This window comes from Marmota monax, unplaced genomic scaffold, assembly GCF_021218885.2.
Source record: "Marmota monax isolate L192 unplaced genomic scaffold, Marmota_monax_Labrador192_F-V1.1 WCK01_AAM20220418_F8-fsc00004, whole genome shotgun sequence".
Classification (NCBI taxonomy): Eukaryota; Metazoa; Chordata; class Mammalia; order Rodentia; family Sciuridae; genus Marmota; species Marmota monax.
In genome coordinates, this window is record NW_026692881.1 from 13302098 (window position 1) to 13329251 (window position 27154).

General features: G+C 44.7%; 1 protein-coding gene across 1 annotated transcript in view; it reads right to left on the reverse strand.

The window, feature by feature from the left end:
* Window positions 1-27154, reverse strand: part of Pik3ap1 (phosphoinositide-3-kinase adaptor protein 1) — a 116043-nt gene that overhangs the window by 50028 nt on the left and 38861 nt on the right. The window contains exons 3-8 of the mRNA XM_046450545.2: window positions 12661-12797; window positions 9288-9432; window positions 8440-8582; window positions 8182-8314; window positions 5698-5894; window positions 3001-3196 (exon numbers count right to left, since the gene is read on the reverse strand). Coding sequence (XP_046306501.1) covers window positions 3001-3196; window positions 5698-5894; window positions 8182-8314; window positions 8440-8582; window positions 9288-9432; window positions 12661-12797 — 951 coding nt within the window. The remainder of the gene's footprint in view (window positions 1-3000; window positions 3197-5697; window positions 5895-8181; window positions 8315-8439; window positions 8583-9287; window positions 9433-12660; window positions 12798-27154) is intronic.

Here is a 27154-nt window from a genome sequence, read left to right on the forward strand (position 1 = left end):
GCCAATCAGCCACAAACCAGCCTAGGTGCCCAGCACACGTTGCTGTGGGAAGAGCTGGGGAACCTCAGAATTTCCACTGTGAAGGGCCCAACAGACAAGGAGTAATGGGATGGATGCCTTTAGCATTCCCTGCAGGAGTCCAGTGATACAGTAGGGAGCTCCATGTACTGGAGCATCCAGGGGGATAACAAGGGTTAAGACTATGTCAACACAAAGTGCCAGGAAAGTGGGGAGTTTTTTCATTGTGGGACAGTCCTATAACTAGGGGACAGGGCAGAAATGATGCATAGTCTCTGGATTCCCAAGGGGTTCCCGTGGTTCTCCAAGTGTTCTTTTGTGAATGGGTCCCTGTTCCACAGTGGGAAGGACTGGTCTTGGTCCATCTTGTATCTCCAGCGCCCAGGAGAGGCAAGGAGCTAGAATACACAGATGCTCCAGAATGCTTGTTGGGTATGTAGGCGAACAGATGTGCAAGTGCAGGGGTGCCAGAGGCTGTCTGGTTATCTGATGTCTGAAGTACAGATAGGGGAAGCATGAGTACAGAGGTTAAGGGTTTCTTTAAATGAAATGGACTAAAATTTACAATGTTCGAGGAAAATTTCTAGCCTGGAATAAAAAATATGATCCTAGAGAAAGGCCTGGATTCAAATATAGGCTCTCCCACTTATCAGTTGGGGCACTTTGGGAAAGTTGTTTAACTTCTCAGTGCCTCAGTTTCCCCACTTTTAAGGTGCAGATAATGAAGTGGCCCTGTCTGGATGCTTTAAGGATTCAATGAGACAAAGGATGTGGATGGTAGGAATGATGCCTTCCATTCTCATGTGCCTGACAGGCCATAGCTATTTGGGAAAAGCACACACTAGTGCTTCCAGTTCTCCCAATTAGGTGCTGGAAGGGGGCTTCTACTACCCTCTACCCCAGAGAAGCAGCTGATCTCAATGGCAAAGGCCTAACAATCACTGGCCCACATCTTGCAGGTGCTGGGGTCAGAGTCAAAGACTTTGCTGGTGTCAGGGACACCCCAAGTCCCCAACGAACCTATGCCTATTGCTCCAAGGCACATTCATGGTGCCTGCTTTACGGGAGTTTGTGCATGAGAAACTTAGAACTGCCTCCTTGCAGTCCCTGGAAGGGTGACAACATCCAAGCTAGCCCAATCCAGAAAGTCCTCTGCCCATAAAGCTGATACATTTCTGGGTATCTGTCTTTATCTTTCTTTCTTTCTTTCTCTCTCTTTTTCCCCACAGTGCTGGGAATTAAATCCAGGGTGTCACGCATGCTAGGAAAGTGTTCTACCACTGGCTACATCCCTGGTCTGTGTCATGTTTCCTGAATCTACTAATTAGACTCAGAGGAAAGGAGGGCTAAGTCTTGGACAGTGCTTAGCACTTGATAGCAAATGATGGTAAAGACATTAAGAATCCTCTTAGACGGCCTGTTGTGTGGTTCTCCTGCTTCACCACCAACCAGTACATGCATTGCAATCCGATGCTAATTAGATCAGCAATTCTCAAGGGTGGCACACTGCCCCCTAGGGGGCATTTTGAAGATCTAGAAGAGTATTTAGGGTTGTCACCAAGACTAGGGACACCAAGGGCATTCAATAGAAGGGGCAAGGAAGCCAGACACCCTGCAATGTGTGGGACAGCCTTGCAAAATGAAGTGTTGGTGTCCCCCATGACTTTCGTTATCCCATTACACATATATAAGTTAAAAAAAGCTTATAATACATATTTATACATATGTGTACATTTGTGCATATCTGTGTACATATATATATATACACACACATATACGTGTGTGTGTGCAAAATTTTAAATTTAATATCAACAAATATAAGGAAAAGATGTAATACCAAACTATTATTAATGCTACATTGACTGGGGGGGGGTCATATAGACTTTTATCAACTCAGTTGTACATTTCTATTTTATTTCAAGTGTTTGTAAAAATGTTATTACTTTTGAAAGTGGAAAAATAAAATAAAAACAACATACTTACTCCCAAATGGTCAAAATTAGTTAAGAAATTTATAAGAAAAAAAATCACGTCCTGCAGCATGATATTTTAGAAATAAGTTTACTGTGTATTAACACAGTAAAATCAGGTTATCCCCCCGCAAAAAAAAAAAAAAAAAAAAAAAAAAAAAAAAAAAAAAAAACCTGCTTATTTTCTGAGCCTAGAACCTAACTCTTTCATATGTAAATACCTTTTATTTTTGCATGCTCTGAATTTTCCAGGAACTCATTTATTAGGAAATTGTGAAGAGAAGTTCACAATTTCAGAAAATCCAGGCATTGATGTCAACATTCCTCGTAGCCTTTGAGTCAGCAAGATATTGGATGCGTGTCAATCTCCATCTGAGGCCATGACATTGACAGGTGTCTACCTGGAACTGTTTCAAGTGTCTTCATGGGCAGGCATGCCTGGCCATGTCCTCTCCCTTAATTTCTATTTAACATTTCAAATAGGGCAGGACACTGAGTGTCTCAGGGTTTCATGTGTAGGTACGCTATATTATACATGAATGTCATGCAGGGTAGCAAAGGGGGCTTTACGAAATGTTAGTTATAAAAAGAGGCTGTTGCAGGGCTGGGGTTGTGGCTCAGTGGTAAAGCGTTCGCCTAGCATGTGCGAGGCACCGGGTTTGATCCTCAGCACCACATAAAAATAAATAAATAAAATAAAGGTATTGTGTCCAACACAATTAAAAAAAAAAGGGGGCTGTTGGACCAGGCAGGGGGACTGGAGCTTCTCGGATCACAAGACAATGCCTTTGTGAGTTGTGACTTCCAGGCAAACCCTCACAGCAGCCACAACAGGGGAAGTGTGGGGAAAGGTTCTACGTGCCACAGCACATGACTGCAGGCCTAAAACGAACACAGGATCTTCATTTGTCTGAGTGGGGCAGGGGTAAGCAGGGACTTCCCCAAACAGACCAGAATGAAGAAAGTCATTTCTCAGCAGAAACATGCAACCAGAACTGGCCGGGCTACTTACAGAGGTCTTCAGTGGCCGCAGGGGCGAAGGCAGCCATGGACTCATACAGCTCTTCGTCACAGCCGGGGTTGAGGGAGCATTTCATGAGCAGGTCTGTGGACAGGTGGGCCATGGACTCGTACACGGCGTCAGCCTCGGCCTCCTCCCCGTGCATCAGCTCCTCTTTGATATGACTCTTCAGCATGTCTACAGTCTCCTGCAAGAGAAGACGGGCCCACAGGCACAATGACACTGAGCCAGGCGCATTTCGGTCCCCAGGGGGCCTGAAGCAGGCATTCGCAGGAGTCAGGATTGCATTTGCCTGGGGAACCTGTGTTCTCCCTGGGGCCAAGCTTTAGGCGTTATTTTTTCTTTCCTTACATTGTGTTCTTTGCTTTAATCATCATATCTTCCCCTAACACTAATCAAGGTTATGCTCTTAAGAGACACTGATTAAATATTCAACAGCTAGAGGATACAAATAAGAAATTACTTTCTCATGAGCACCTCTCATGGGTCAGTGCGATGCTGGTTGTATAACTAGATGCAGGCTATTCTTTCCACGCTGCTTGAGAAAGTTATTATTTCCTAGTTTACAAACAAAGCTCAGAAAAATCGTGGTGCTTTACTTTAGGGGTTACAGTCCTGGATTCTGACCTTTCTACTTCATCCTAGTGGTTTCTCAATAGGGAGCAAATGACACAAGAGGCCACAGAGAAATGCAAGCTGGCCCAACTGAGCCTTGCTTCTGGGTCCCAGAGTGACTCCCTCAGACCCCATCCCTTCTGGCAGGCTTCTTCAAGGTGCCTGGTGGTTTCCAGAGCTTCATGTTGTATGCCCAAGGAGAGAGCTGGTCCTAGTGGAAGAGCCCTGGAGTCAGTAAAGATGCTCGCAGTCATTCTGCCTCTAGGTGGTTGTGAAGCTAGAGAGCCCACTTCTCTGAAACCGCTGCAACAATCTTTTCTGGTAAGAAACTTAGGTGTGTCACAATCCTTATTTCCACCCACAGAAAATCCTCATTTTCATCATCACTGCCCAAGAAAGTTGCTCTTTCACTGATTCTTTGCATTGGTTTCCTGGTAGGACTGAGTGGACTGGTGACAGCTACACAGTATTGGAGATTCCAGGTTGGGCATTTGATTTTGAGGTGGTGGGGAAAAAAGGTGGGTTGATTTTTAGGGGCCATAAGCAACATGCGGGGATAACCTTTTGGCAGCAAGGTTGAAGACACATTGGTGGAAGGTGACGACATAGCAAAGATGATTCAAGAAATGTGAACCAGATTAACTTCAATGCACACTAAAAGTGCATATTTAAACTTCCCTGTGTGGGACAAGGGTGTAGCTCAGGGGTGTAGCTTGCTTAGCATGCTTGAGGTCCTAGGTTCAATCCCCAGTACTGCAGAAATAAATAAGTCAATAAACTTCCCTGTTATATAAAGCATGATAATAAGCCCTGGCTTTAGGATCAAACTAGGTTCCAATCCCATCTCCACACTTTCCATGTGCATGGCTCCAGGCACAACCACTTTGCCTTTCTAGGTCTTTTTTCTCATTCACAAACCAGGGATCACAATGCTGTCAACTTCAAAGGATTGTGATGAGGATTAAACGAGATAATGCATTTGCCAATTAAATAAACTCAATAAATATTACTACCATGAATACCATATGTCCTTAGTAAAAATAACTGACAAGAAAGTGAAATGAAATATTCTGAGACTACAAGGGCCTCTTAGATCCATTTATGTCAGTGAGACCCAAAATCAGGATTTATACCATTCTGTTCATTCAAAAATGCTGAGGAAGGCCCCTCCGTGTGCCTTGGTGGGTCCCTGCCTTATAGATTTTCCAATACGGAGCAGAGTTAAGAGTCTGGAAAGCTGTCAGGCTCACTCCCTTCTGGAGGTAGACAGCCAGCCTGGACAGTCAGTGTTCATGGCTTCTCTTGGGGGTCACAGCCCCATGTGAAAGACTGAGCCATTCTTGGGTGCCCTCTGAGGGTCTGTGAAGGAGACGGTAAAGCAGGAATGAGTGGAGTCAGGAAGAGCAACTGCCTCCAGGACAATAGTGGCAATATTGCGCGCAGGAAAAATGTAGGCAAGGGGTGAGATCAGACTCAGGGAAAGACACAGAAGCCAATGATCAAGGAGGAAAGGGGTCCCAAAACCAGATGAGCAGATAAACTGGGTGCATCTGCCTGTCTTAAGTTCAGATCCAGGCAGAGAGTCAGAACCTCACTGCCCGCCTCAGGTGCTGAACCTTTTTGTGGTATCTGCTAATTAATCCTAACACAGTTCACCTGGGGCTGAAGCTGGACCAGGTAATTGGGAAGATCTGGAGGTAGGTGGGGAGGTAGGTAGGTGATGAAGAGAATCAGCAACAATCTTTAGCCAATCCACCCTATAAATGCTTCTCTAAATTCTTTGAGGGTGCTTCTCAGAGCTTGCATTATTTCATTTTATCCTCAAAACAACTCTATGAGTAGAACTGTTATGATCTCCCTTCTGTCCATGAAGTCACATGTCTACCAAGTGTATATAGGAATTTGGACCCATGTGACTTCAGGGCTCATTTCAAGTCCACCCCCCATACTGCCCACAGCCAGAAGAGGCCCAAAGGACATTCCAGGGATGGAATCTGTCTGTATCTTTGTAAAGAGGAAGACATAGCCACATGATGCACTTCCAATCTTGGGGTCCCCTCGCCTTGATCTTACCACATACTCATCGATGAACTGCCGCAGGTCCCTGAAGCCATGCTTCTCAGCGATGGTATTGGGGTAGTGGCCATGCTTGTTGGCCACACTGTATGCCTGCACGGCTCCTGGGCATGTGAGCAGCAAGGCGGTCAGGTTCTTCAGCCCATACTTTGCAGCAAAATGCAACAAGGTGGGCAGCTCTTCGTCCCTCTGATCTGAAAAAAGGGTCAAGGAGAACTTAATTGACAGATAACAATGAAGGCACAGGAGATGAAGCTGCCAAGTCTAGCATGACACCCAGTAGACACTGAATTATTACTTACTAGTTGATTGGCATATCATCTGACATGCTTCCTTTGGGGTACCCCTGAAGATCATGTATTCATATGACAGAGAAAAATAAAATTTTAATTAATTAGCATACCAATAATTAATAGCCTACCTTCTTGCTCCAAAAATATTGGAAAAACTTAGAAATAGTACCAATTCAGAAGGTGCTGATTTCGTTCTTTGCAGTGCTAGGGATGGTACCCAGGGCCTCATGCAAACTTGGCAAGGGCTGTACTGCTGAACTCCACCCCAGCCCTACAAGATGATGATTTCTAGGGACTTAAATATCCACCACAAGTTGCAGCAAAGATCATATTTTGACCTTCTCCGCAAAGTTCAGAGTGCTTTGAAACTATTGTTTTGTGCTAAGAGAAAGAAGCCCATCCTTTTAATTCTTATTCCCAATTTCATAATAAGAATACCAAAAAAGTAGATATGATTGTGTTGTGGAGTTGGAAGGAAAATCTTTTTTCTCCTTAAAGTTGATTTGTGGGACTAACAATTTATATTATATACCATTATATAGATGTATATATACATATATGATATAATAGCAAACCCAGCTTCCTATTCACCAGGTCATGATACTTGGGAAGAAGGGTCTAAAACCATCCCCAGGTTCCCCGACTGTCAGGCCATGAAATATTCTCTCCTGAGCCCTGAGTTGAGGCATATAGAGTAGTAACATCTACCAGACATGATGAAAGAACATTCCACAGCAGAAAAGTGAGGGGAGGTAACAAGAAAGAACACCCTCAGGACCAGGCTTTGAAGTTAAGGTAGCTCCAACCTATGGTCCTCAGGCTATGGAAGGCTGTGACGCAGGCAGAGGGAAGCCATGGGACTTGGTTCCATTTGGGCAGGGCCACCGTGGTATGACAGAAGAATGGTGTCCACAAGAAAACTGCAAAGGCATCCTGTCCAGAGCACTGGGCACCATCCTCGTGTGAGTGGTGTGACTGTCCCACAGTGTACAAGGCCTGCTCCTCCCTCACAGGACAGACACTGGTTTAGGTCTATAAGGAGCTGGCCTCCTGGAAACATTTCCACTCATTGCTGAGCTAAGAACCTAGCAAAGAAAAGTCAGACTCAGCTGGCAAGCTCGAGGACAGAGGCCCCAGCATGCTGGGGAGCCCGCAGCAGGTGGTGCAACAGGTGGACGTCTGGAGAAGGCCTCTTAGAGGGAAGCACCGCCTGAACTGCTGTGGGGAGATGAGGAGAAGCGAGCCACGCAAGGGGCAACCAAGGCGGGGACCAAGAAACTGTTCCCATGAGTGGAGTGGCAAGACACGGGTGACAGAAGGTCATCCCATCCTTAGAGCAGGACCTAGAAGCCAAGGGACGGGCAGAGAGAGGTGAGGGCAGCAGCCCTGGGGAAGGGCTTGTTAGCAGGCTGAGGCTTTGAACTTCACCCAGAAGGCGAGTGGGAACTACCATGTGTTCCTAGAAGGGGGTGAAGCGCAGTCATGTCCCTCATGACAACAGCAGAGGTCCTGTAAGATTAGGATGCCACTAAAAAACTCCATCCCCTAGTGACACATGGCCATCTAACATCATAGCACAAGGCATTACCATGTTTGTGATGACGCTGGTGTGAACAAACCTGCTACATGGTCAGTTGTGTAAAAGCACGGCACAGTTATGCACAGTATATAACACTTGATGACAGCAAATGATAAATGGCTTGTGTATTCACTATACCACGGTTTTTGTTACTTTAGATTATACTTATTAAAAAATTACTGTAAAATATTCTGCTGTGTTACCCCAGCAGCAGCCCCGCACATGTTGTGCCTACTGTGTTTCTTTTTGTACCATCTTCTCTTGTGCCTGATTTATCCTTGAGTCTTTCTGCTCATCTTGGCCCACAGGTATATGTGAGCCACAAAGGCTGGGTGTGGAGCAGGCCATGCTGGCTGGGTTTGTGTGAGTGCCCCCTAGAAGCCCCACACAAGGATTAAATCATCTGACTGCAATTCTCAGAAGGTATCCCCATGGCTAGGTGACTGACGCATGACCTGATTCAGATGTGCAACTGAGAAGAATCTCGGCCACCCAGGGAAGCAAGAGTCCTTCTCCTAGGGTGGGCTGTAGAGCAGGGATCAGCAGAAAGAACCTGCTAGATGCTGAAACCAGCAGGCTGCTGGTCCGGGGGTCTGACTGTAGACTTACTTGTCATCATATCTTCTTCTTCCAGCTGGTTGATTCCAAAGAGGTGCAGTCCGCTTGCAGGGATGTTGTTCTTCAGGGACTCGGTGAGCAGTTTATCCAGGGTCTCTGTGTTGTAGGGCACAATTTTAAAGGCCTGAAAAAAAGTGAAGGCGGTCAGATTTTAAAGATGTCCAGCTATCTCCTGCCCAGCAGATAAGAGGCTAAAAAACCATAAGCAGAAATTACACGTCCAAGAGAGCTCAGGCTTCCTGTCCTTACCTGACACATGAACTCCACAGGATTTGCAGCATTGGACAATAAATTCCCGATTTCTTCCATGTCAGTATAATAGCTTATAATGGTTTCACACACCACTAAGTCCCCAGAATATATCTTCAGACAAACGTTCCCAGATGAAAGGTCTAAACAGAGGAAAAGTTAGTGTGAAAATGCCCAGGGAGAACAAGGATCCAGGGAAAAGCATACAGATAGTGGATGCTTCACCGAATGGTGAAAATACTAATTGAGGGTTGGGAGAAAGATCTCAGAGGCCAGCTGGAGAGGGGAACCGGGGGAAGGATGGAAGTGGAAAAGGAGTAGGCCCAAAGTGGCAGGGCTGTGTCAGAGCAAATGTCCTCACTGGGTATGCGATTTAAATTTGGAAGGATTTTCGTCTGTTTTACTTCCTACTGTAGACCTAGTGCGCCAATGACCAGGAAGAAAAGCTGGGTTTGAGGCACTTGATACAAAAGCCAGTGGTTGCAGAAGGTGGAGGATCCTGGGAGGTGACACTGTTCCTGCCACTCTGGGCTGGTGAGACCGGAAGGGGTTTTGAGGGGAAAGAAAAAAACTAAAAATACACCAACCACAAAGATTCAATTCACAAAAGAGGAAATGCTTGCAAATAGAGGACATGGAAAAATGTTCAGCTTCATTAGTAATCAAGGAAATACAAATTAAAACTGCAAATTAAAATTAAAATTAATACTGCTTTTTAAAAACATGTGAAATTATTTATTCAAAGTGCCAGTGTCCGCGTGGGTGCTGGAACGGCAAATAAGCTGGAGAGTGATAATATTCCCGAAGACAGTTAAGCACTGTTGACCTGTCACCTTGGGGCTACTTACGAGGAGCCTTCACAGACACTGTGTACTCATTCTCCAGAGTGGCTTCCACCCTTACGGACGGAGAATCCTCAGGAGAAAATTCTGCTTCTGTTGCCACCTTGTCATCCAACTTACATCTCACAATGACGTAGACAGTGGTTTCTGCCTGGAATGGGAGACAGGTCATGGTCCCCTCTCCCTTCTGGGTCTCCTTAGGGTGCTGGGCTGAGGGTCTCCCTAGCTTCCTGAGTCCCAGCTCTCTCTGGTGAGGGTGCTCCAGAGCACCATGGGCTCAGCAGTCCAGGGCCAGGCAGGGAACTCTGGGATACTGCCCCAATAAGACAAGTTGCCAAAGACAATAGTAAACATTTATAATCCCTTATAGCAATTTTATGGAGTTATTTTATGTCTGTTCAATGTAATAATAAATTTTTAAAGACTGGAGCTTGTACGTCATTGTCTTTTAATTTCATTTTATAGGATTCTTTTATTATTGTTTTTAGAAAATCACTGCATCATTGTAAAATTGGACTTTTTTTTTAAAGAAAGTTCTTCCCCATGGTAGTTTGAGAAGCGCTGTTCTAGACTAGTCTTATTATTCCAAGTACAGCCAAGGGACCAGCAGCATTGGCACCCCTGAAGCTAGGTAGAAAAGCAGACTGCCAGGTCCCTCCTGGACCACTGACCAAGAGTCTGCATTTTAACAAGATGCTCAGGTGACTCCTCTGCACCTTGAGGAGTGAGAGGCCCTGGCCTGGACAGGGCTCTGCTCCTCATGCTGTTCCTAGAGGGCCAAAAATAACTCATTGGCGGGTGGCAGGGGATGGGGGGCAGTAATTTTTCCAAGGTATCAAGCAACTTAAACAGCTCTTTTTAACTTTGTTGTAAGATCTCACACTGATTCTGACTCAGAATAGGCTGGGGGGAGGGAGGAGTAGCAGTTCACCAGATTGGGGTGGGGGGATGAAGGGAAGGGAGGGGAGATGGGAAGGGGAAAGGGAGTAGAATGAATCGGACATTAATTTCCTATGTTTATATATGAATACACAACCAGTGAAACCCCACACCATGTACAACCACAAGAATGGGAAGTCATACTCCATGCATGTATGATCTATCAAAATACATTCTACTACCATGTGTAACTAAAAAGGACAAATGAAAAAAATATCTCACACTGAGTCTGCCAAAAGGAATTAAGGGTTGAGAATCCCTAATACAAAAAATCCGAAATATGAAATGCTCCAAAATCTGAAAGTTTTTGGAGCACCAACATGGGGCCACAAGTTGAAAATTCCTCGCCTGACTTCACATGACAGGTTGCAGCCTAAACACAGCTACACTGAAAGTATTATATAAAATTACCTTCAGCCTATGTGTATACACATGATGAATGAATGTCCATGTGATGTCCAATGAATGTTCATAATGAATGAAATAAATGGATTTTATATTTAGACTTGGTTCCCTTCCTCAACATATTTTACTATGTATCTACAGATAATCCAAAATCCAAAAAAAATTTGAAATACAAGATATTTCTATCCCCAACATTTCAGATTAGGGGATACTCAAGCTGTATTTTTTTTTTTTTAACTGTGCTGGTTAAACTGGAAAATGCTCACTTCAGACTGATCTGGTAAGATTAGGCTCCAAAATAACAGGGGGAAAAAGAAATTTCTGGTCACAGCTAATCCAAATGTTCATTCTAAGGTCCTGCCATAAGGTCCTCACATAGACCTTCCTGACAAGGGCCACAAGAAAAGTACAGCAAGCTTGGATTTCAGAGCAGATGGAGGAAGGGGCAAATTCTAGGTGTGAAGGCTAAGCACGCGCACACACACACACACACACACACACACACACTGTGGTTGTGGTTACTCCTGCTGCAGGCTGAGCCCTGTCCTACATGCACCTTACCCCACAGAAGTAAGAAGCCAAAGATAATGTGTGTCCGTCCTGTTGATAGTCAAGACCCAGCCACCCGTGGACCCAGAGACCTAGAGAATGCAACAAATAGAGTCCCGAGATCATAGGCAGCCCAGATGGGAAAAGCAATGAGAACCCAGAAAATCAGAGAGGCAAGGGAAGGGAAACGTGCTTGAGTTCCAGACACACACAGGCACCCACATGCACCCTTCCCCATGACCCTCTGACGTCAGGAAGCAGTATGGGAAACTGAAACTAAAATGCCCAGCCAGGTCCAGTCAGTAGGGGAAGGGAGTGAAGTTAGTATAATGAATAGGAAGTGGTAGGCACCAGCCAGAGGATGCACATCCCACGCAAAGGCTGCTCAGCCCCAGCTGGTCACCGCAGGACTAATATTACCCGCTTCTGATTCAAAGGAAGCTTGAAGCACAGATTATTATGGCTAATTTTAAAAACACTGTGAAGTTCAAACCAAACATGTCTATGAGTCAAACACCCAACCGAGTCCGAAGGAGCAGATTGCAACCCCACAGAAGGAACCCTGGCCCACTGTCTCGGGGCTATGGCTGCACAGAAACCCACTTCCAAGTGCAAGGAAGCTGGTGCCCATGTATTCTATCACCAAGACTCTCACACCCTGTCATCTCAAGGAGACCACAGTGGCAAGCTTAACTATGAGCTAGTAACCAAGAAGAATGCATTTCACTGCCCCAAACTGTCATAAATGCTACACATTTTGGGGACTTGGGAGTGGCTCAGAGGTGGAGTGCTGGCCCAGCATGCACAAGGCCTGCCCTGCATTTGATTCCCAGCACTGCAAAAAAAGAAAAAAAGAAAGCTATATATTTTCCATCAAGAATAGAAAGATAATGAAAACTATCACTACCATGTTCATTGCTCATCTGTTGATGAATGGAGTGCCTCATCTGTTAGGCCGTCACAGTTGAGTCACCTGTTAATATATTCTCTGTACTGAAAGTGCCAATCACAAGATACTAAGGCATTCATCCACCTTTTTATTAAGCTGTATTGGCTATTGAGTTTCATCCATCAAGCTTTAAGGCAGTCTATTGGGCCAGACCAGTGGCCAGGTGACAAAAAAAGCAAGCTCTCAGCACGCCTCACCTCCTGGTCCAGTGCCAGACCAGCAGGAACAGACACAGGCCTCTAACTCCAAGGACAGCACAATATCTGAAAGAATTCATATTTACTGGTGTCCTGCATGTTCTATGTAAATGACCCATAAAATGGAAGTTTTACATGAATGATACATACATTCCTCATTGACTTACAGGACAAGATGTGTCCAAAGCCTAGGTCATGGGGGTCCCAAGGGAAATCCCAAGGGAAGGCTGAGATTATACTGAGGTGCAACATGAGACCCCCTCCCTTTACCATAACAAAAGCATCCATTTGAAAAGCCCACATTCTGACATGGATCTCCCAGACCCCCAGGAGTGCTTACCCCACAGCGAATGCGGTCCGGCTGCACCACCATCAGGTTCCCAGGTGAAGTCTCCGTTGGCAAGTTCTGCTGCTTCAAGTAGGGAAGGACCTTCTCGTCCTCAGGCTCTGTGTCAGTGACTGAGTCACAGCCAGAATCTACAGAACACAGGACACCACTGAATGGGAACAGAAGAAAGAACTAGTGGGCGTGTTCCACCCCACAAGAACCCCAATTATTACCGCATAGGAAAAGGCTCTGAATGTCGAGCAAATTCAAGCTGAAGGGAATAACGCAGGAAGTTATAAAAGAGGATCCAGTGGGGAAAAGTCAACCACCACGTCGGCCCCAAAGTAGGGTGACAGCAAAAGTGGAGGGGAAGGTCAAGTCTAGGCTCAATCAGCATGTTTCCAGAAGCTTCACCGAGGTCTTCTGCAAGGTCAAAATGGTTGTGAGGAGAGGGGTCAAAAAGGAACTGCCTACTTTGTCGCGAGCCAGCCATGGCTCTGTGTATGAGCTATGCACATTTGAGCGTATGAGGGGACTGGCCTGACGTTGCTGCCTGACTGGGCTGTGCGACGTATGTGTCCTTTTCTCTCTCTCTGCCTTTGATCCCACACAGCACCTGAGGTGGGTGTGTCTTTCCAACATGTCAGTCAATCTGCTGACCACAAGACATCACCAAGCAAGACTCCACCCTCCAAAATCCAATCCCTTGCCTTATTTGGGTGGAACTTTCTCAAATGTCTTTCTCCCCAACAAATACCAGGGTTCAGGACGTGCTCCTTCTCTCTTGCTCCTTCCAGCACTGGAGCTGACCCTTGGGGTCACCGAGCCTAGCCGTCCTGCCTTAGAAACTTATGTTCGTGTGCTGCGTGGTTTCTTCGCCGTTTTATTGGTTATTGATACAGCCACCCCTTTGAACCCAGTTCATATCGCCAGCTCGGCCAGCTGGTGATACTACTTAAAGGTCATCCTTGGAACACAGAGTGAAACCTGTGATGTCCAAAAAGTCATGAGACCTCAGAGTCAAGTTTGGCCAATGTCTTCCCGTCTGGAAGCCACAGTGAGAAGTAATCATTTTCAAAAAAACCTTAGGTCAGTCTAACCGGGTTCCAGATCAATACTATAGCCAACACCTGTCCTGGAAAAGTAGGGCATGCACAGGTTCAGAGAAAGTGAGCAGGGGCATGTAGACATGTGAGGCATGGCATAGAGGAGACGATGCCAAGAACCTACCAGAGATCCCAAGCAGGGGCTCTTAATCAGGATTCACTGATTGACAGGTTTCCCTGTGAAGTTATGTGCAAGATTGTGTGTGCGTGCACCTATATACCAATGGCAAATAAGTGCACAAAAAGATGCTCCACATATTGGGTCATCAGGGAAATGCAAGTTAAAACATCTGTGTACTGCTAAGCAACTCAGTGAGGCCCTGTCTCTAAATAAAATACAAAATAGGACCAGGGATGTGGCTCAGTGGTCGAGTGCCTCTGAGTTCAGTTCAATCCTCAGTACCCCATCCCCTGCCAAAAAAAACAGTGTGCTGGGCACACTGAGGCATACCTGTAATCCCAGTGACGCAGAGGCTGAGACAGGAGGATTGAAAGTTTGGGGCCAGCCTCAGCAAATTAGCAAGCTCATTACTAAGCAAGCAAATTACTAAGCTTCTTAGTGAGATCCTATCTCCAAGTAAAAAATAAAAAGGGCTGGGGGAGCTGGGGCTGTAGCGCAGTGGCAGAGCACTTGCCTAGCACATGTGAGGCACTGTGCTCGATCCTCAGCACCACATAAAAATAAATAAATAAAATAAAGGTATTTTGACCATCTACAACTAAAAGATTTCAAAAAGCAGGGGTGGGAGGCGACGCTGTGGATGTGGCTTCATAGTAAAGTGCCTCTGGGTTCAATCCCCAATACCCCCCCTAAAAAAATATATGACATCATACCAATACATATTTAGCAGAATGGCCAAAATTCAGAACACTGACAACACCAAATGCTGACAAGGACATGGAATACCAGAGACTTTCTTTCATTGCTGGGGCAAACGCAAAATGGTACAGCCACTTTAGAAAGACCGTTTGGCAATTTCTTACAAGACTAAGTATATTTTTACCATTCAATCCAGCAATCACGCCCCTTGGTTTACCCAAGTCAGTTAAAAACTTACACACAAACCTACACACAGATGTTTACAGCACCTTTATTTGTAAGTGCCAAATCCTGGAAGCAACCAAGACGTGTGAATGGTCAAATAAACTATTGTACAACCAAACGATGCAATATTATTCAGCACTCAAAAGGAACGAGCCCCTCAAGCTGCAAACAGATCTGGAGGAAACTTAAATGCACATTAATAAATGAAAGAAGGATTAAAAGGCGACATACCATGTGACTCCAGCTATATGACGTACTACAAAAATGCAAAATGAAGACAATAAAAAGATCAGTGGTTGCCAGGGGTCGGGAAGGAGGAAGAGATGAACAGGCAGAGCACAGAAGATGTTTAGGCAGATAAAATAATCTGCATGATATTTTGAGATGGATACATGTCATTACACATCTGTCCAAATACACAGAATATAGACACCGAGAGGGAGCTCTAGTATAAGCCTTGGACCCTGAAGGATGAGGATGGGTCCAAGAGGTTCATCTATTGTAACAAGTTACCATTCTGGGGCTGGATGCTGTCAGCATTGGATGCTGCTTATATGCAGGGGCAGGGAGTGTGTGCAAAATCTCTGTCCCTTCCACTCGATTTTCTGTGAGCCTCAAATTCCTCTAAAAAAATGAAGTCTTTTAAAAAATAAATCAGTATCAAAAAAAAAAAAAAAAGGAAATGGTCAGTGAGAAGATGACTTGGCAGACACATCTGGAAATTATCGGCTCCTGGGGGAGATGGGGCACCATGGAGTATTATTTAAACTTTTCCTAATTCTCATAACTCCAAAATGAAATTTAGGTGGATTGCCAATTGAAACGTGAAACAAAAATAAAACAAATTTTAAAAATTAAAAGGATAAAAATACAAGGCAAATATGTTGTCATTGATTTGGGAGAAGCTTTGTTAATCAAACAACTAAAGAAATCACCATCTAAATAAGCCACAGACTTGAAGATATGAATTTAAAACTTGGTAAACAAACAAAACAGATGGAAAAAATTCCAAATTTCCATCAATCAATGAACAGATAAGCAAAATGTGGTATATCCATACAACTAAATATTATTCAGCAATAAAAATAAATAAAGTACTGATACTGGAGTGTAGTGATCATCGCACAAATCTGTACATATGCTAAAAAAAAAACAAAAAAACACTGAACTGTGTGGTTTTTTTTTTTTTTTTTTTTTTTTTGGTGTTGGGGATTGAACCCAGGGCCTTGTGCATGCAAGGCAAGCACTCCACCAACTGAGCTCTACCCTCAGCCCTGAACTGTATACTTTAGATGGGTGAATTGTATGGTATATGAATTTTATCTCAATAAAGGTGTTACCCCCAAAAAATCCAATGGAAAATTTCAAATTAGTTAAACATTTGAAATAAGCCAGGTGTGATGGCACATGTCTGTAATCCCAGTGGCTAGGGAGGCTGAAGCAGGAGGATCAAGAGTTCAAAGCCAGCCTCAGTAAAAGCAAGGCACTAAGCAACTCGCTTAGAGACCCTGTCTCTAAATAAAATACAAAATAGGGCTGGGGATGTGGCTCAGTGGTCAAGTGCCCCCAAGTTCAATCCTCCGTTACCCCCCAAAAAAAAAATGAAATAAATATGACATGGGGCTAATCTCTTTCATGTTAGAGGAGGTCATAAGAATCTCTTTAAACACCCAATAACCAGGAAGTAGGTAATTTCCCAAAGGAAAAAAAAAATGTATAAATTCTCTCCCCAATTCAAAAAATAAAGTAAAATAAAATATCACTCATTCTCACTCGTCATCACCAAGATGCAAGTAAAAATAATGCATTGTTCTTTTACCTCTTCAAATTATAAAACAGATCCAGGTTTTCTCCTTGTGCTGTTTGAAGGTCACCATGGGGCAGATGCTCTGGCTTGACACTGTGCAAGGGTAAGCTTTCTGGAAAGCCACGCATCCAATCCACAGGAGAGAAATGCTTTAGAATGTCTACACTTTTTTGTCACATATTTCTACTTCCAGAAGTCTCTCTTAAGAAGGAGAATAACTGTGCAAAGTGTAGTCAAAGATAATGAACTAAGATGCCTTTGCAACAGTGAAAAAACTCAAAGCAGCCTGTCTGGAAGAACATTAAAACATTCTTTTTGTAGAGTTTCAAGTGACACAGGTAAAAGCTTGCAACATATAAAGCAAAAAAAAAAAAAAAAAAGCAAATATAAAATCATATATCTCCTATACCTCAGGATTTCAACTGTGTTTCCAAAATGCATTTTAAAAGGTCAGAAGAAATTGTGTGGCTGGATTCTGCATGACTCCTTTCCTCCCGCCTCCTATTTTCCCTCCTTCCCACCTTTTGTGCATTTCTCATATTTTCCACAGTGAGAAAGCCTTGCTTTGGTTGTGGGGGTGGGGTGATGAGAAAAGTAACAACTGAATCCCTGGGCTAATCACTGTGCCAGCAGAGCCCAGCTTGACATAAATGAGATTGATCCTAATAGTGCGGCACTTGGCAGCTACTCCCCAGTGTTCAGCTGGGCCATGTAAACACTTCCTTCCAGCGGGTCCACTCAGGGAATCACTTTAGATAGCTACCAGCAGCTCACTCATTTCAGGAAATCAGGCAGGATGTCATTCACTCCGTAGAGTGATGCTGATGGCGCCGCCGGCTGACAAGTCACAGTGGCCTCTTACTACAGAGAAGCCAGGTGTCTCAAGGGGCCAGGGTCCGAACAGTTCGGCAGATGAAAAGCTTCCTTTGGAGGAAAAGCCAATTCGGACATGAGCACCATTGAAACCCACCTGACAAAGCAGATGATCCCAAACTTTCCCACTTGAATGTGGAGACCCCTCTTGTATCCTACCCCACCCTTTGAAGACAATACCATCTTTGCTGCCAGTGACTCAAATACTAAATGCTTTGAGTGAAGCCACCCTGGAAATCCCAATGGCTCCTCCACAGTGTAAAATGTTATTAAGATGCCAACAGTAACTTTGTTGCCTTAAAATATAACAAAATCTACTCGGCTCCTATCAGATCTAGAGAACTGCTGGAGAAAATACAGAAATACCTCTTCGGGCATCCAGTGCCCCTATAAAGGGCCAAATGACAAATACCTGAATTCAGTGGCAGAGAATTCACTTGCTTTCTCTTATAAGACAACAAGAATAAGCTAATAAGGCATGTTTCATCTCTTGCCCTTGCTGCCAGGCAGCTCAGTGACAAATTCAGTTCTTAACCTCTTTTACACTCTTTCCACTTCCTTAGTTTTGCCTATTTCTCTTTTTTGATATTGGGTTCGAATCTTGGAGGCTGCCTCAAATGTTCTGGGGATCTGTTCCCATGTGAATTACTGTTTCTCAAACCAGTGACTGACCCAAGCCCTCAGATATATTCCTCACAGGGATTTGTGTTTGAGCTCTTCATCTAGATAACGCCTTTAAAATGCAACCCAAGAGTATTTCAGATTGCCTGCGTGGCTGTCACATTACAATCAGAATTTTGGAAGCCGATCTTTGTGTGTGTCTTTGCAACCACTTTGTGGCTAGATCATGCTACACTAAATGCGGGCGTCTGATGAGGAAAGGAGAGGGGGCAGGATGATACGTAAATGAGGCATTCTGCTAGTGAACACAAGGTTTCCCTGCGCACCACTTTAAATAGAGAAACGTGGCGAGAGATCCAAGATCTGGAAATGCCACAGGGAAGCTGCGACAGCCCCCCTCCCCCAGAAGCACAAGCCCACAACACTGCTCAAGAAAACCAGCCCTGTCTTCAACAAGACGAACGAACTCCATTGCCTTTTATTTATTTTATGCCTGTATTTGTCTTGTTTACCTGCTTTGCTTTCAGAGTTGGGAAATAACAGTAAGCAGAAGGAACTAAATATTTTGATACTTGTCTAAACAACATCAAAATAATTAATCTGTCAACACGAAAGGTTTGTAATGGTTTTTGTTGTTGTTGTTGTTTCCTTTATGAGAGGCTACACACTGTTCAGGTTTGGAAACAATTAATTTTAATGTAACCACACATGCACCTACTCCACCCCTAAGCCACATGCAGCAGCCCCTATGAGGCAGGAGGGCTGGTGACACATTATCATTACTAATCATGGGAACAAAGAAAGTGACCACGTGCTGAATACTGTGATGACTGCTCCATATTCTCCATCTCCCTGGATCCTCCCAAATATGTGGTCAGACAAGAGTCACTAACCTGTTCTCATCTTATAGATAGAAGTTCTGGGCCTGGAAGGAATGAAATAGCTGAGTTGAGTCAAGCAACAGGCAAGGGGCAGACCCAGCACCCCCACTGCACCCCCAGGGTACCTCTGGCCTCTCCCCTGCCTCCTCTCTGGATGTGGTCCTGGCAGTGGAAGGCAGAGTCACTTGCTGTTCCTGGTCTGGGCTTGTGACTCTGCACAAAGGAAGCTTTCACTGCCACCGAGGCCTGCTGCCTGGTTCTGCCGCTGCTGCTGTGCTTAGGTGGGTTATGACCCAGCACCAGGGCGAATGGGCACATTCCAAGTATGGGGTGTAAGTCAAGACACACTTAATGCCAGGCAGGGTCCCGAGCGCCCTAGCAGCCTCTGACCCTCTCGTACTGCAGGGCACCTGCTTCTCAGCTGGCACTCCTGAAGGCAGAGGTAGGGGAGAATGGCTCTGCTGATCTTGAGAGCTTTTTTTGAAATACACAAGCTGACTTCTCTTTAAGGTAATGTTTACTCTTGGAGAAGGTATAAACAGATACTGTTCCTGAAAACAACCACAATTGCCGCTCATTGCACGTTTATGTTATGCCAGGGACCATGCAAAACACAGCATAGATGATTCCACTTTATCCATGGGAGATTGGTATGATTCTACCCATTTCACAGACGAAATTTAAGGAAGTTTCCAAGTCACGCAGTGCGTGCTGTATGGAAATTTAACCTCCAAATGCACATTTCTATCCATCTGCCAGGGTTCTGCCCACCATGAGCCACACACTCAGATGCTACAAGGATGAGTCTTCAGTGGACAACAAATGCTCAACTACACTGGCCTTCATATTAAGACAGCAGTCCTTTCCATTCTTTCAGTCCCACTTACAACAAGACAACTTGATGGTGGGAAGAAGGCCTTGAGTCTGTAGCCTCTGTAAGCATCCAGATCTTGTAGAATGTAATACCAATGTTCAGTTTTTATTGTCTAAATTTTAAAATCACCTCCTATCTACATTGAGAAATGCTGTTTTTTCAATTACAGGGGCAGTTTCCTTTTACAGTAAATGCACTTAGATTATAAATAGGAGTCGACAAAGAAAATACTAATAGTAGAATAAGAAAACTTTGTAGGTAGATATGATGATGGTGGCACAATATTGTAAATGTAATCAATGCTGTTGAATGTTATACTCAAAATTGGTTTAAATACAAATACTGTGTTACATATATTTTACCACAATTAAAAAAAATTACCAACCTGGTATACCAGAAATATATACTTTGTTTTTTGCAGTGCTGGGAAACAAACTCAGGACCCACTAGGCAAATGCTTTACCACTGAGCTATACCCCCAGCTCCTGAATTATACTCCTTAACTGAGGAATTGTATAGTACATGATTATATCTCAATAAGCTGTTTTTTAAAAATAATAGGATTATGGTTCAAAAATGAGCCCCAAACCATGTTGTTGGTTTGCAAATGACTGAAGATTGGGGAAAGCTGCATTTTGCTGAACTGCTTCCATTTGGACAAACAAAAAAAAAATTTTTTTAATTTTTAAATAAGATAAAGCAAAGATAGAAAGACAGGAAGGCCTGTAGTGTAAGCATGTTGAATTACTTTCTCTAAATTACAGATGAAAAGAGAAAAGAAAGTGAACAGAGAAGGAATCTGGGCGATAACTTCTGAATGAGAATTAGTAGTTTTCCATCAATCTAGTCAAAGCAGGAATGGAACTGAAACGGCCATCCAGCAGGCAATGTGTGTGTCCATGCTAGATGAAGCCTGAGGGGGTTACCAGTTCACACCCAAGGTTTCCAGTGTGGCTGATGAAAGGAGTAGAGAAGACTCAAAGATTCCTTGGAAGAATACAGAAGAAATAAGTAGCCAAGCAGCCTAAGTATTGGGGTCCCCAGAAGAGAGGGCTGTGTTCCTTCTGTGTCTGCATCCCAAGTCTGGGACCCAAATTTAGCCACCATGCAAATGGGTCAGGATACAGAGAGAAACTTCTGGGGGCTTTTCTACTCAGGATGAGGTTTCTTAGCAGTTAGGATGCTCAACCGTAACTACCCAAATGAAGACAAGATACCGAGACAGTGATTTCTCTAAGTCCTGAGTAAAATGTAATAACATCTGTTTTTTACGTTTCCTAATCACATGATGAATACCCACATAATAAATATACACATCCCTCAAGCTCCAGCACCAGCCCTGGGGGAATCCCAAGAATGAAGCCTCCCTAGTCTTGTCCCATAAGGAACTTAACTGAATTGGGAAGATGGGGTTCCAACAGGAGAAATGGAGAGAACACGTGATACCTTATCATCAAACACAAATCTGTACGAAGAGACTATAAATATAACTAAACTAGGTGAATGGATGTTCCTAAGTGTTCTGAAAAGTGTAGCCACATGAAAAAATATGACAGAAGTTTGAAAAAGCTGAGAAAAACTGTGGCGGATAAAGAGGACATGCCTGGTTACCTTAAGTCAAAGAGCAATTTGATGCTGGGCATCAAACTGAAATAGAAAGGTATGATATTTTCTATTTAAATTAATAAAATAATTTATCATTCATACTCTTATTCTTCTAACACTCATTGCCCATCAATGAATAACAAATATTCAAAGTCTATCCAAAGCCCCCCAAGAAAGGTAAGAGTGAGAAAATTTCTGTCCCTTCTGGTATTGGGGAGACCACCATTGGGAAGAGCTGGAAGGACTTCCCTGACAGGGGCAAACCATGGTTAAAGACATGACAGTCAATGATGCACTGGGGATTTGGGAAGCCAGGTAGTGATGCATCAACTGGAGGATGCTGTGTCAGAGGGGAAGGGAGCTTGGGTGTCTGAGACGACCCTGGAAAGTCATGCAAATGGCGGGGGGGGGTCTCCATATTGAAGACCTGTTAGCAAAAGGACTTCATGAGAAAAGGAAATTGTGTCAAATACAGATTGAAGATTCAGTTTCAAAATAATTCTAGGCACTCCAGCTGAGCATATCAGCTCTTTTGCAAAGTCGCGTTAGAACTGAGGAGCAGCTGACCACCCCATCACACCCTGAGCAAGCTCTGCCTTTAAAACAACATGAACTGGTGGTGACCAAAGTGTTACCAAGCCAACATCCTGCTCTATCTGCTTTCAGGAACAAGTGAGATACTATAATTAACTGATGTCTGAAAATGTACCACAAGCCTGGTTTATAAAATGCTTAGAAAATGAGTCTTAATTAGATCATAAACATTTCTCCTGTTTGCACCATGTTCATCTTGTTTGTATTGGCTAGTGGTTTAGAAATTCATGTCCTGGCTACTGTTGTGTCCTTAGAAAGCAAAAAGGGAGACCTCGAGTCTGGCCCAGTCCACAAATGAAGGATCCTTTGCTACACTGTAAATAGATGCAGGTAACACCAGGTGGAGGGGAACAGCTTGCGATGGTGGGGTTCAGATCTTGGGTTTCAACACCCCTGCCTCCCCTGGCTTCCTGGCAAGCAGCAAAACTTCTTTTCCATTTCAGTCATCGCCCACAGTTCATCCTCCGCCCTTGTTCACCCTACTTTGGTTAAGGGGCATTGAATTTCCTGTCCAACTAACCCCTTTCACATACAAAGCTCTAAAACAGAGTAACAAGTATACCCAGCCTGCCAAGTCACCTGATGTCCCCAAAGTCACATACAGTCATCAAACTGAAGGTAAAAGAGTAAGTGAAATTGCCAGGCTCTGACCCACCAAATAACTTACTGGCATGAATATCAAGGAAGGGAGGAGGTGATAATTTAGTGACATTAGAGTAAACTACTTGCAGTGATATCAACCATCATCCTCATTATCTTCATCATCCCCAACATCTTCAGGATGCCAAAAACATAAGGCAGAATCCTTAGGACACATTCCCAGTTCAGACTTAAGTAAACTTCTGGTGGCCACTCTGCCTCCTCAGAAGCAAGGAGAAAGGAGGGGGAGGAAGAAAGAAGGGAGCCACCCCTGCAGTCCTGTGCTGACTTCCAGAGGCCAGCAGAGTGCTGCTGGCTTTTGGAACTGGGGCTGACTCACCTATCACATCCAACCTGCCTTGCCATCCAGGTGTTCTGCGCCAGCTGCAGATTCCTGAGGTGCTCTGGCTTCACAACACATAGTGGACCCGAAGCACCGGGCAGGTGTTGGTCAAGAATCTGCAGTCCATCCATCCACGTTTTTTTTCCAGTTCACATGAACAAAGAACCTTTTGTTCTGCATTCACCAGGTAATTCACCTGGCCCTCCTCAAGGTCTTAAGTTTCAGGATAAAGGGGGCAGGACAGGAGGTGAGAGTTCATCAGGCCTCTATGACCTTTACCCTGCCCCGCCGCTCTGAATGAACTGTTCAGTGTTAGGGTTTTTTTGTTTTGTTTTGTTTTGAAGCAGAGGATGACAGCTCTTCCCTTCCCCTCCCCAACCCACCCTACCTGCTCTTCAGCTTGAACAAAAATAGCACTGCAGCTGAGGCTGCCATGACAACCAATAGAGTGTGCTCCCCCTTGTCCACTGGGGATAAAGTCTGCTGTGGCTCTCCCTGCCCTCTCTCAGCTGGGGCTTGGCTAAAGCCCTCCAACCTCCTGAGTAGTAATCAAGTTGCTTCCCCCTCACCCAAGAGCAAAGGGTTATTTGGAGTTTCTCTCCACCCAGAGCTTCAGAACTTCTTGATTTGTTCTCCGTTGTTTCTTTCAGGATCCCTAGGTTCAGGTGACAAAGGCGACTATCCCCGTTTACCAGGTGGAACCAGGGAGGCAGGGGAATGGGAACTGACTGGCCCTGGCTCCTCCACTGTTAGTGGAATGGTAGGTAGGCATTTAGAAATCAGGGTTCTTGACCCCAGACCTGGTTAGCAGATGGGGTAGCTGACCCACCGTTGGGGGAAGATCCTGCTGGGTGGGCTGCTTCCTAACCACAGATTCCGGGAGAGAAGCCTAGAAAGGGTTGAGGGGAAATCTGCTTCCCCACCATGGCAAACAGGACACCAGAGCCACTTCTGTCCTGGACTCAGAATTTCTGGGGCTACTTCGGCCAACCCCAGGCAACCAAAGGCGCCCAGGAAAGCTTCCCTGGTCGAGTTCATCAAAGTCCTTAAGAGGCACTGTCCCAACGGCCAGCGCTGGGAGAAAGCCCAGCCATGGAGCACCTGGTCTGGAGGCTTGCAGGCCCCTGTTTGCTTATTCAGGAAACCCCAGTGTTGCTAACAAAGCAGGAGGTGCCACGGCCCCCGTGAAAGGTTTCCTCTTTCTTCATCTGTTTCCGACACTTATAAATGTGCTTCCTCTCTCTATGTAAATTTGTCTCGAATGGCACAATGCAGGCTTGTAATGAGGCCATTAATAACTGGTCTTTTTAACAGGCTCTTCTTGGTTTCCTGATTCAGGAATCAATTCTAATCCAAACAGACAATGATGTCTGGATTTGCAGGTGTAAGGACAGACAAATGGGCTTTGTTTGAGGGCAGGCCACGTAAATATGGTTTATTTTTCAACCCAGCCAAGAACTGGGAGGCTTGAAGGCATCCGGTGATAATAAAACCAAGGTAGGAAGTTCAGAAGAAAATCTCATTCCCTCTGTAGCTCTCCAACCCCATCCTCCAACTTCTCCAAATGGCTCCCAGGGTATTTACTTTCTCCCACGCTACTGACCCTTAGTCTCCTGACCAGCCGAAACCAGGAAAGTGGCTGATCTGTTTCACTTTCCACATTCGGGGCAGTACTCTTTCACTCCTCTCCAGAAAAACGCTGTGCTGGCTTCCAGGCCTGGTCAAGTCGGATGTGGCATGATACTCCTTGGTGAGGGACTTAAGGAAACATGAAGTGACAAAATGGCACTTCTGTTTCAATGATTAAGCTCAAAATTAAAACTCTTTTAACCCAGGCATTGCTGACTGGTCTGATGATAAAACCTGGGCTACTGAGGCCAAGGATCTGAACACCTTCTGTAATATTTTCTAGCATCATAAATGAAGTTACTGAGAGATTCATCCAAGCCACAGAAAACTGGATTCAATTCCATTTCTGCCATTTACTGGATAATTGTGAACTTCCCAAGCATCAATTTCCTCTCCTTTAAAATGAGAATATTTATACCCGCCTGGCCTGTTGCACAGGCTTATCGGGATTAAATGATAAACATGCAGAAGCCCTCTAAAAATTGAAAAGTGCTAGACAAAATTAAAGCAATTAATGTTGTTTATCCGTTGGCCAAATTGTTCTTCTACTAGACTGCGGTTTCTTGGAGAGCAGATTCCCTGATGTTCATTCATCTTTGTATCCCCAGAGCCTACAATATATCGAGAAACCAATAAATGCTTCTTGCATGAATGGATGAATCAATGGATGAGATAAGACCAACCACCTAAATTAGTAAGAGGGAAAACACCGCCTCCATCTTGGGGAAGACCACTACACGGCCTTGTGCATGGAGGCTTTTAGCATGGAACTGGAAGAGAAACAGGAGACTTTATAACCCCCAGTTTGTGCAACAGGCCAAACCACGCTGCCCTGAAAATTCACATGGTACCCCATGGTTCCAGAAGACTTGGAATAAAGGCTGAAATGAGATTTAAGCATATGAGAATTTAATTATGCAAAGTACCTGGAATAGAAAATGGGGAGAGAAGCTGGGAGAACCTTGAGACCATCTGAGCCCAAAAGAACAAGATGGGGAAGGAGGGCTGAGGGGAAGTGTCCTAGACCACAGAACAGGCTAAGGAAAGTTTTGCAAATCGACCAGGAACTCATCAAACTGGCTCTGGCCATTGAAGTCCTGTGTCTTTCAGGAGAGGGCCTGCTGAAGCAGCCCATGAGAAGCAAGAGCGGCTTTCTCAAACTCCAGAATGGATGTGGAGTGAGGCAGTGGGTCCTGGGGCAATTCCACTCCTGGCAGCCGGAGGTCTCGGAGGCACATTCTCATGTCTGCCATATACATGGCAGTACCTAAGAGCATGGCTTTAGGATCTAAACAATCAGGAGTCACTCTGCCTCTTACCAGCTGGTTACTTTGAACAAGTTACTCACCCTCTTAGAGCCTCATTTTCCTTATTTATATGATGGAGACTCTAATTCCTACCTCTCGGAATTGTTAACATTGAGCACTGTGGCTGCCAGTAGTAAGTGCTCAATAAAAGGCAGCTGCCATTTCTCTGATCATTATTATTAATGAAGTACTTCTATTAACAATTAGGACCCAAGAATAGCCCCATTATTGCACAACTTGTTTTGGAGCTTTATGAGGCCACCACAGGGACATGGTACATAGCCTAAAACCATAGGTTTGGCAGTTCAAACAACCAAACCAGTTTGTCTACAAATGAAAGGTCAGAGGGACTTTCCCAGTTCGGCTATTTCCTGGAAGGGCCACCAGGATGGGTTGTACTGTGCCAGAATCTACCTATAGTCACAACCTCCTCTCTTTTGCTTGCTTGTGGTTCATCTGCAATGTCCCCAGTCTGTCCCCTGCCGGCTTTGAAACCACTTTCTGTCTTTAAAAGAAAACATGGTTAGGAAACCTTCCCACCAGACAGGATCATCCCTGGGGCCTGCAAGACAAGGCTCTGTCATGCTGTGTATGTCATAAGTACCTGTTTGGGGACTCCTTGCTTACCTTGTTCTCTTTCAACCTTAATTGGCTTGTTGTTATTGTTTGTTTTAAACATGGCCAGCTTTCACAGCCTGAATATTGCTGGCTCTGGCCCCTGCAGCTTACTGGAGTCACGCAGTATCCCCTTGTTGGGCTGGCGAGGGCCTGAAGTCCTTAGAGGTTTCATGGCCCCAGTTGAACTGGCTCAGGCCTCTTCCAACCTTGCTGCCCCTTGTGCCTTGGTGGCAGTAATGATCAAGATCTGACCAGGAAAGAGCCCCCACACTGCACTTGCCTCCTCTACCACTGCCTTTTTTCCAGTCCCCATTTCCCAGAATGTCACCAAAAACACACACTGAAACTTCCTGGGTTTTATCTTTAGAGGAACGACCTTCAGTTTTTCTAACCAAAAGTAACCAAATTAAACTTAAAAAAGACATTGATTTTGTTTAATGATTAACAGCTTAACAAAGCTGACCCAACTGCACCTTCCATAATGATCTCCATTTCACAGAGACTTTTCCAGGGAGTTTTAAGTTTGGGTGATGGAGCTGGATCCTCCTTGTCTCAGCCTGAGGT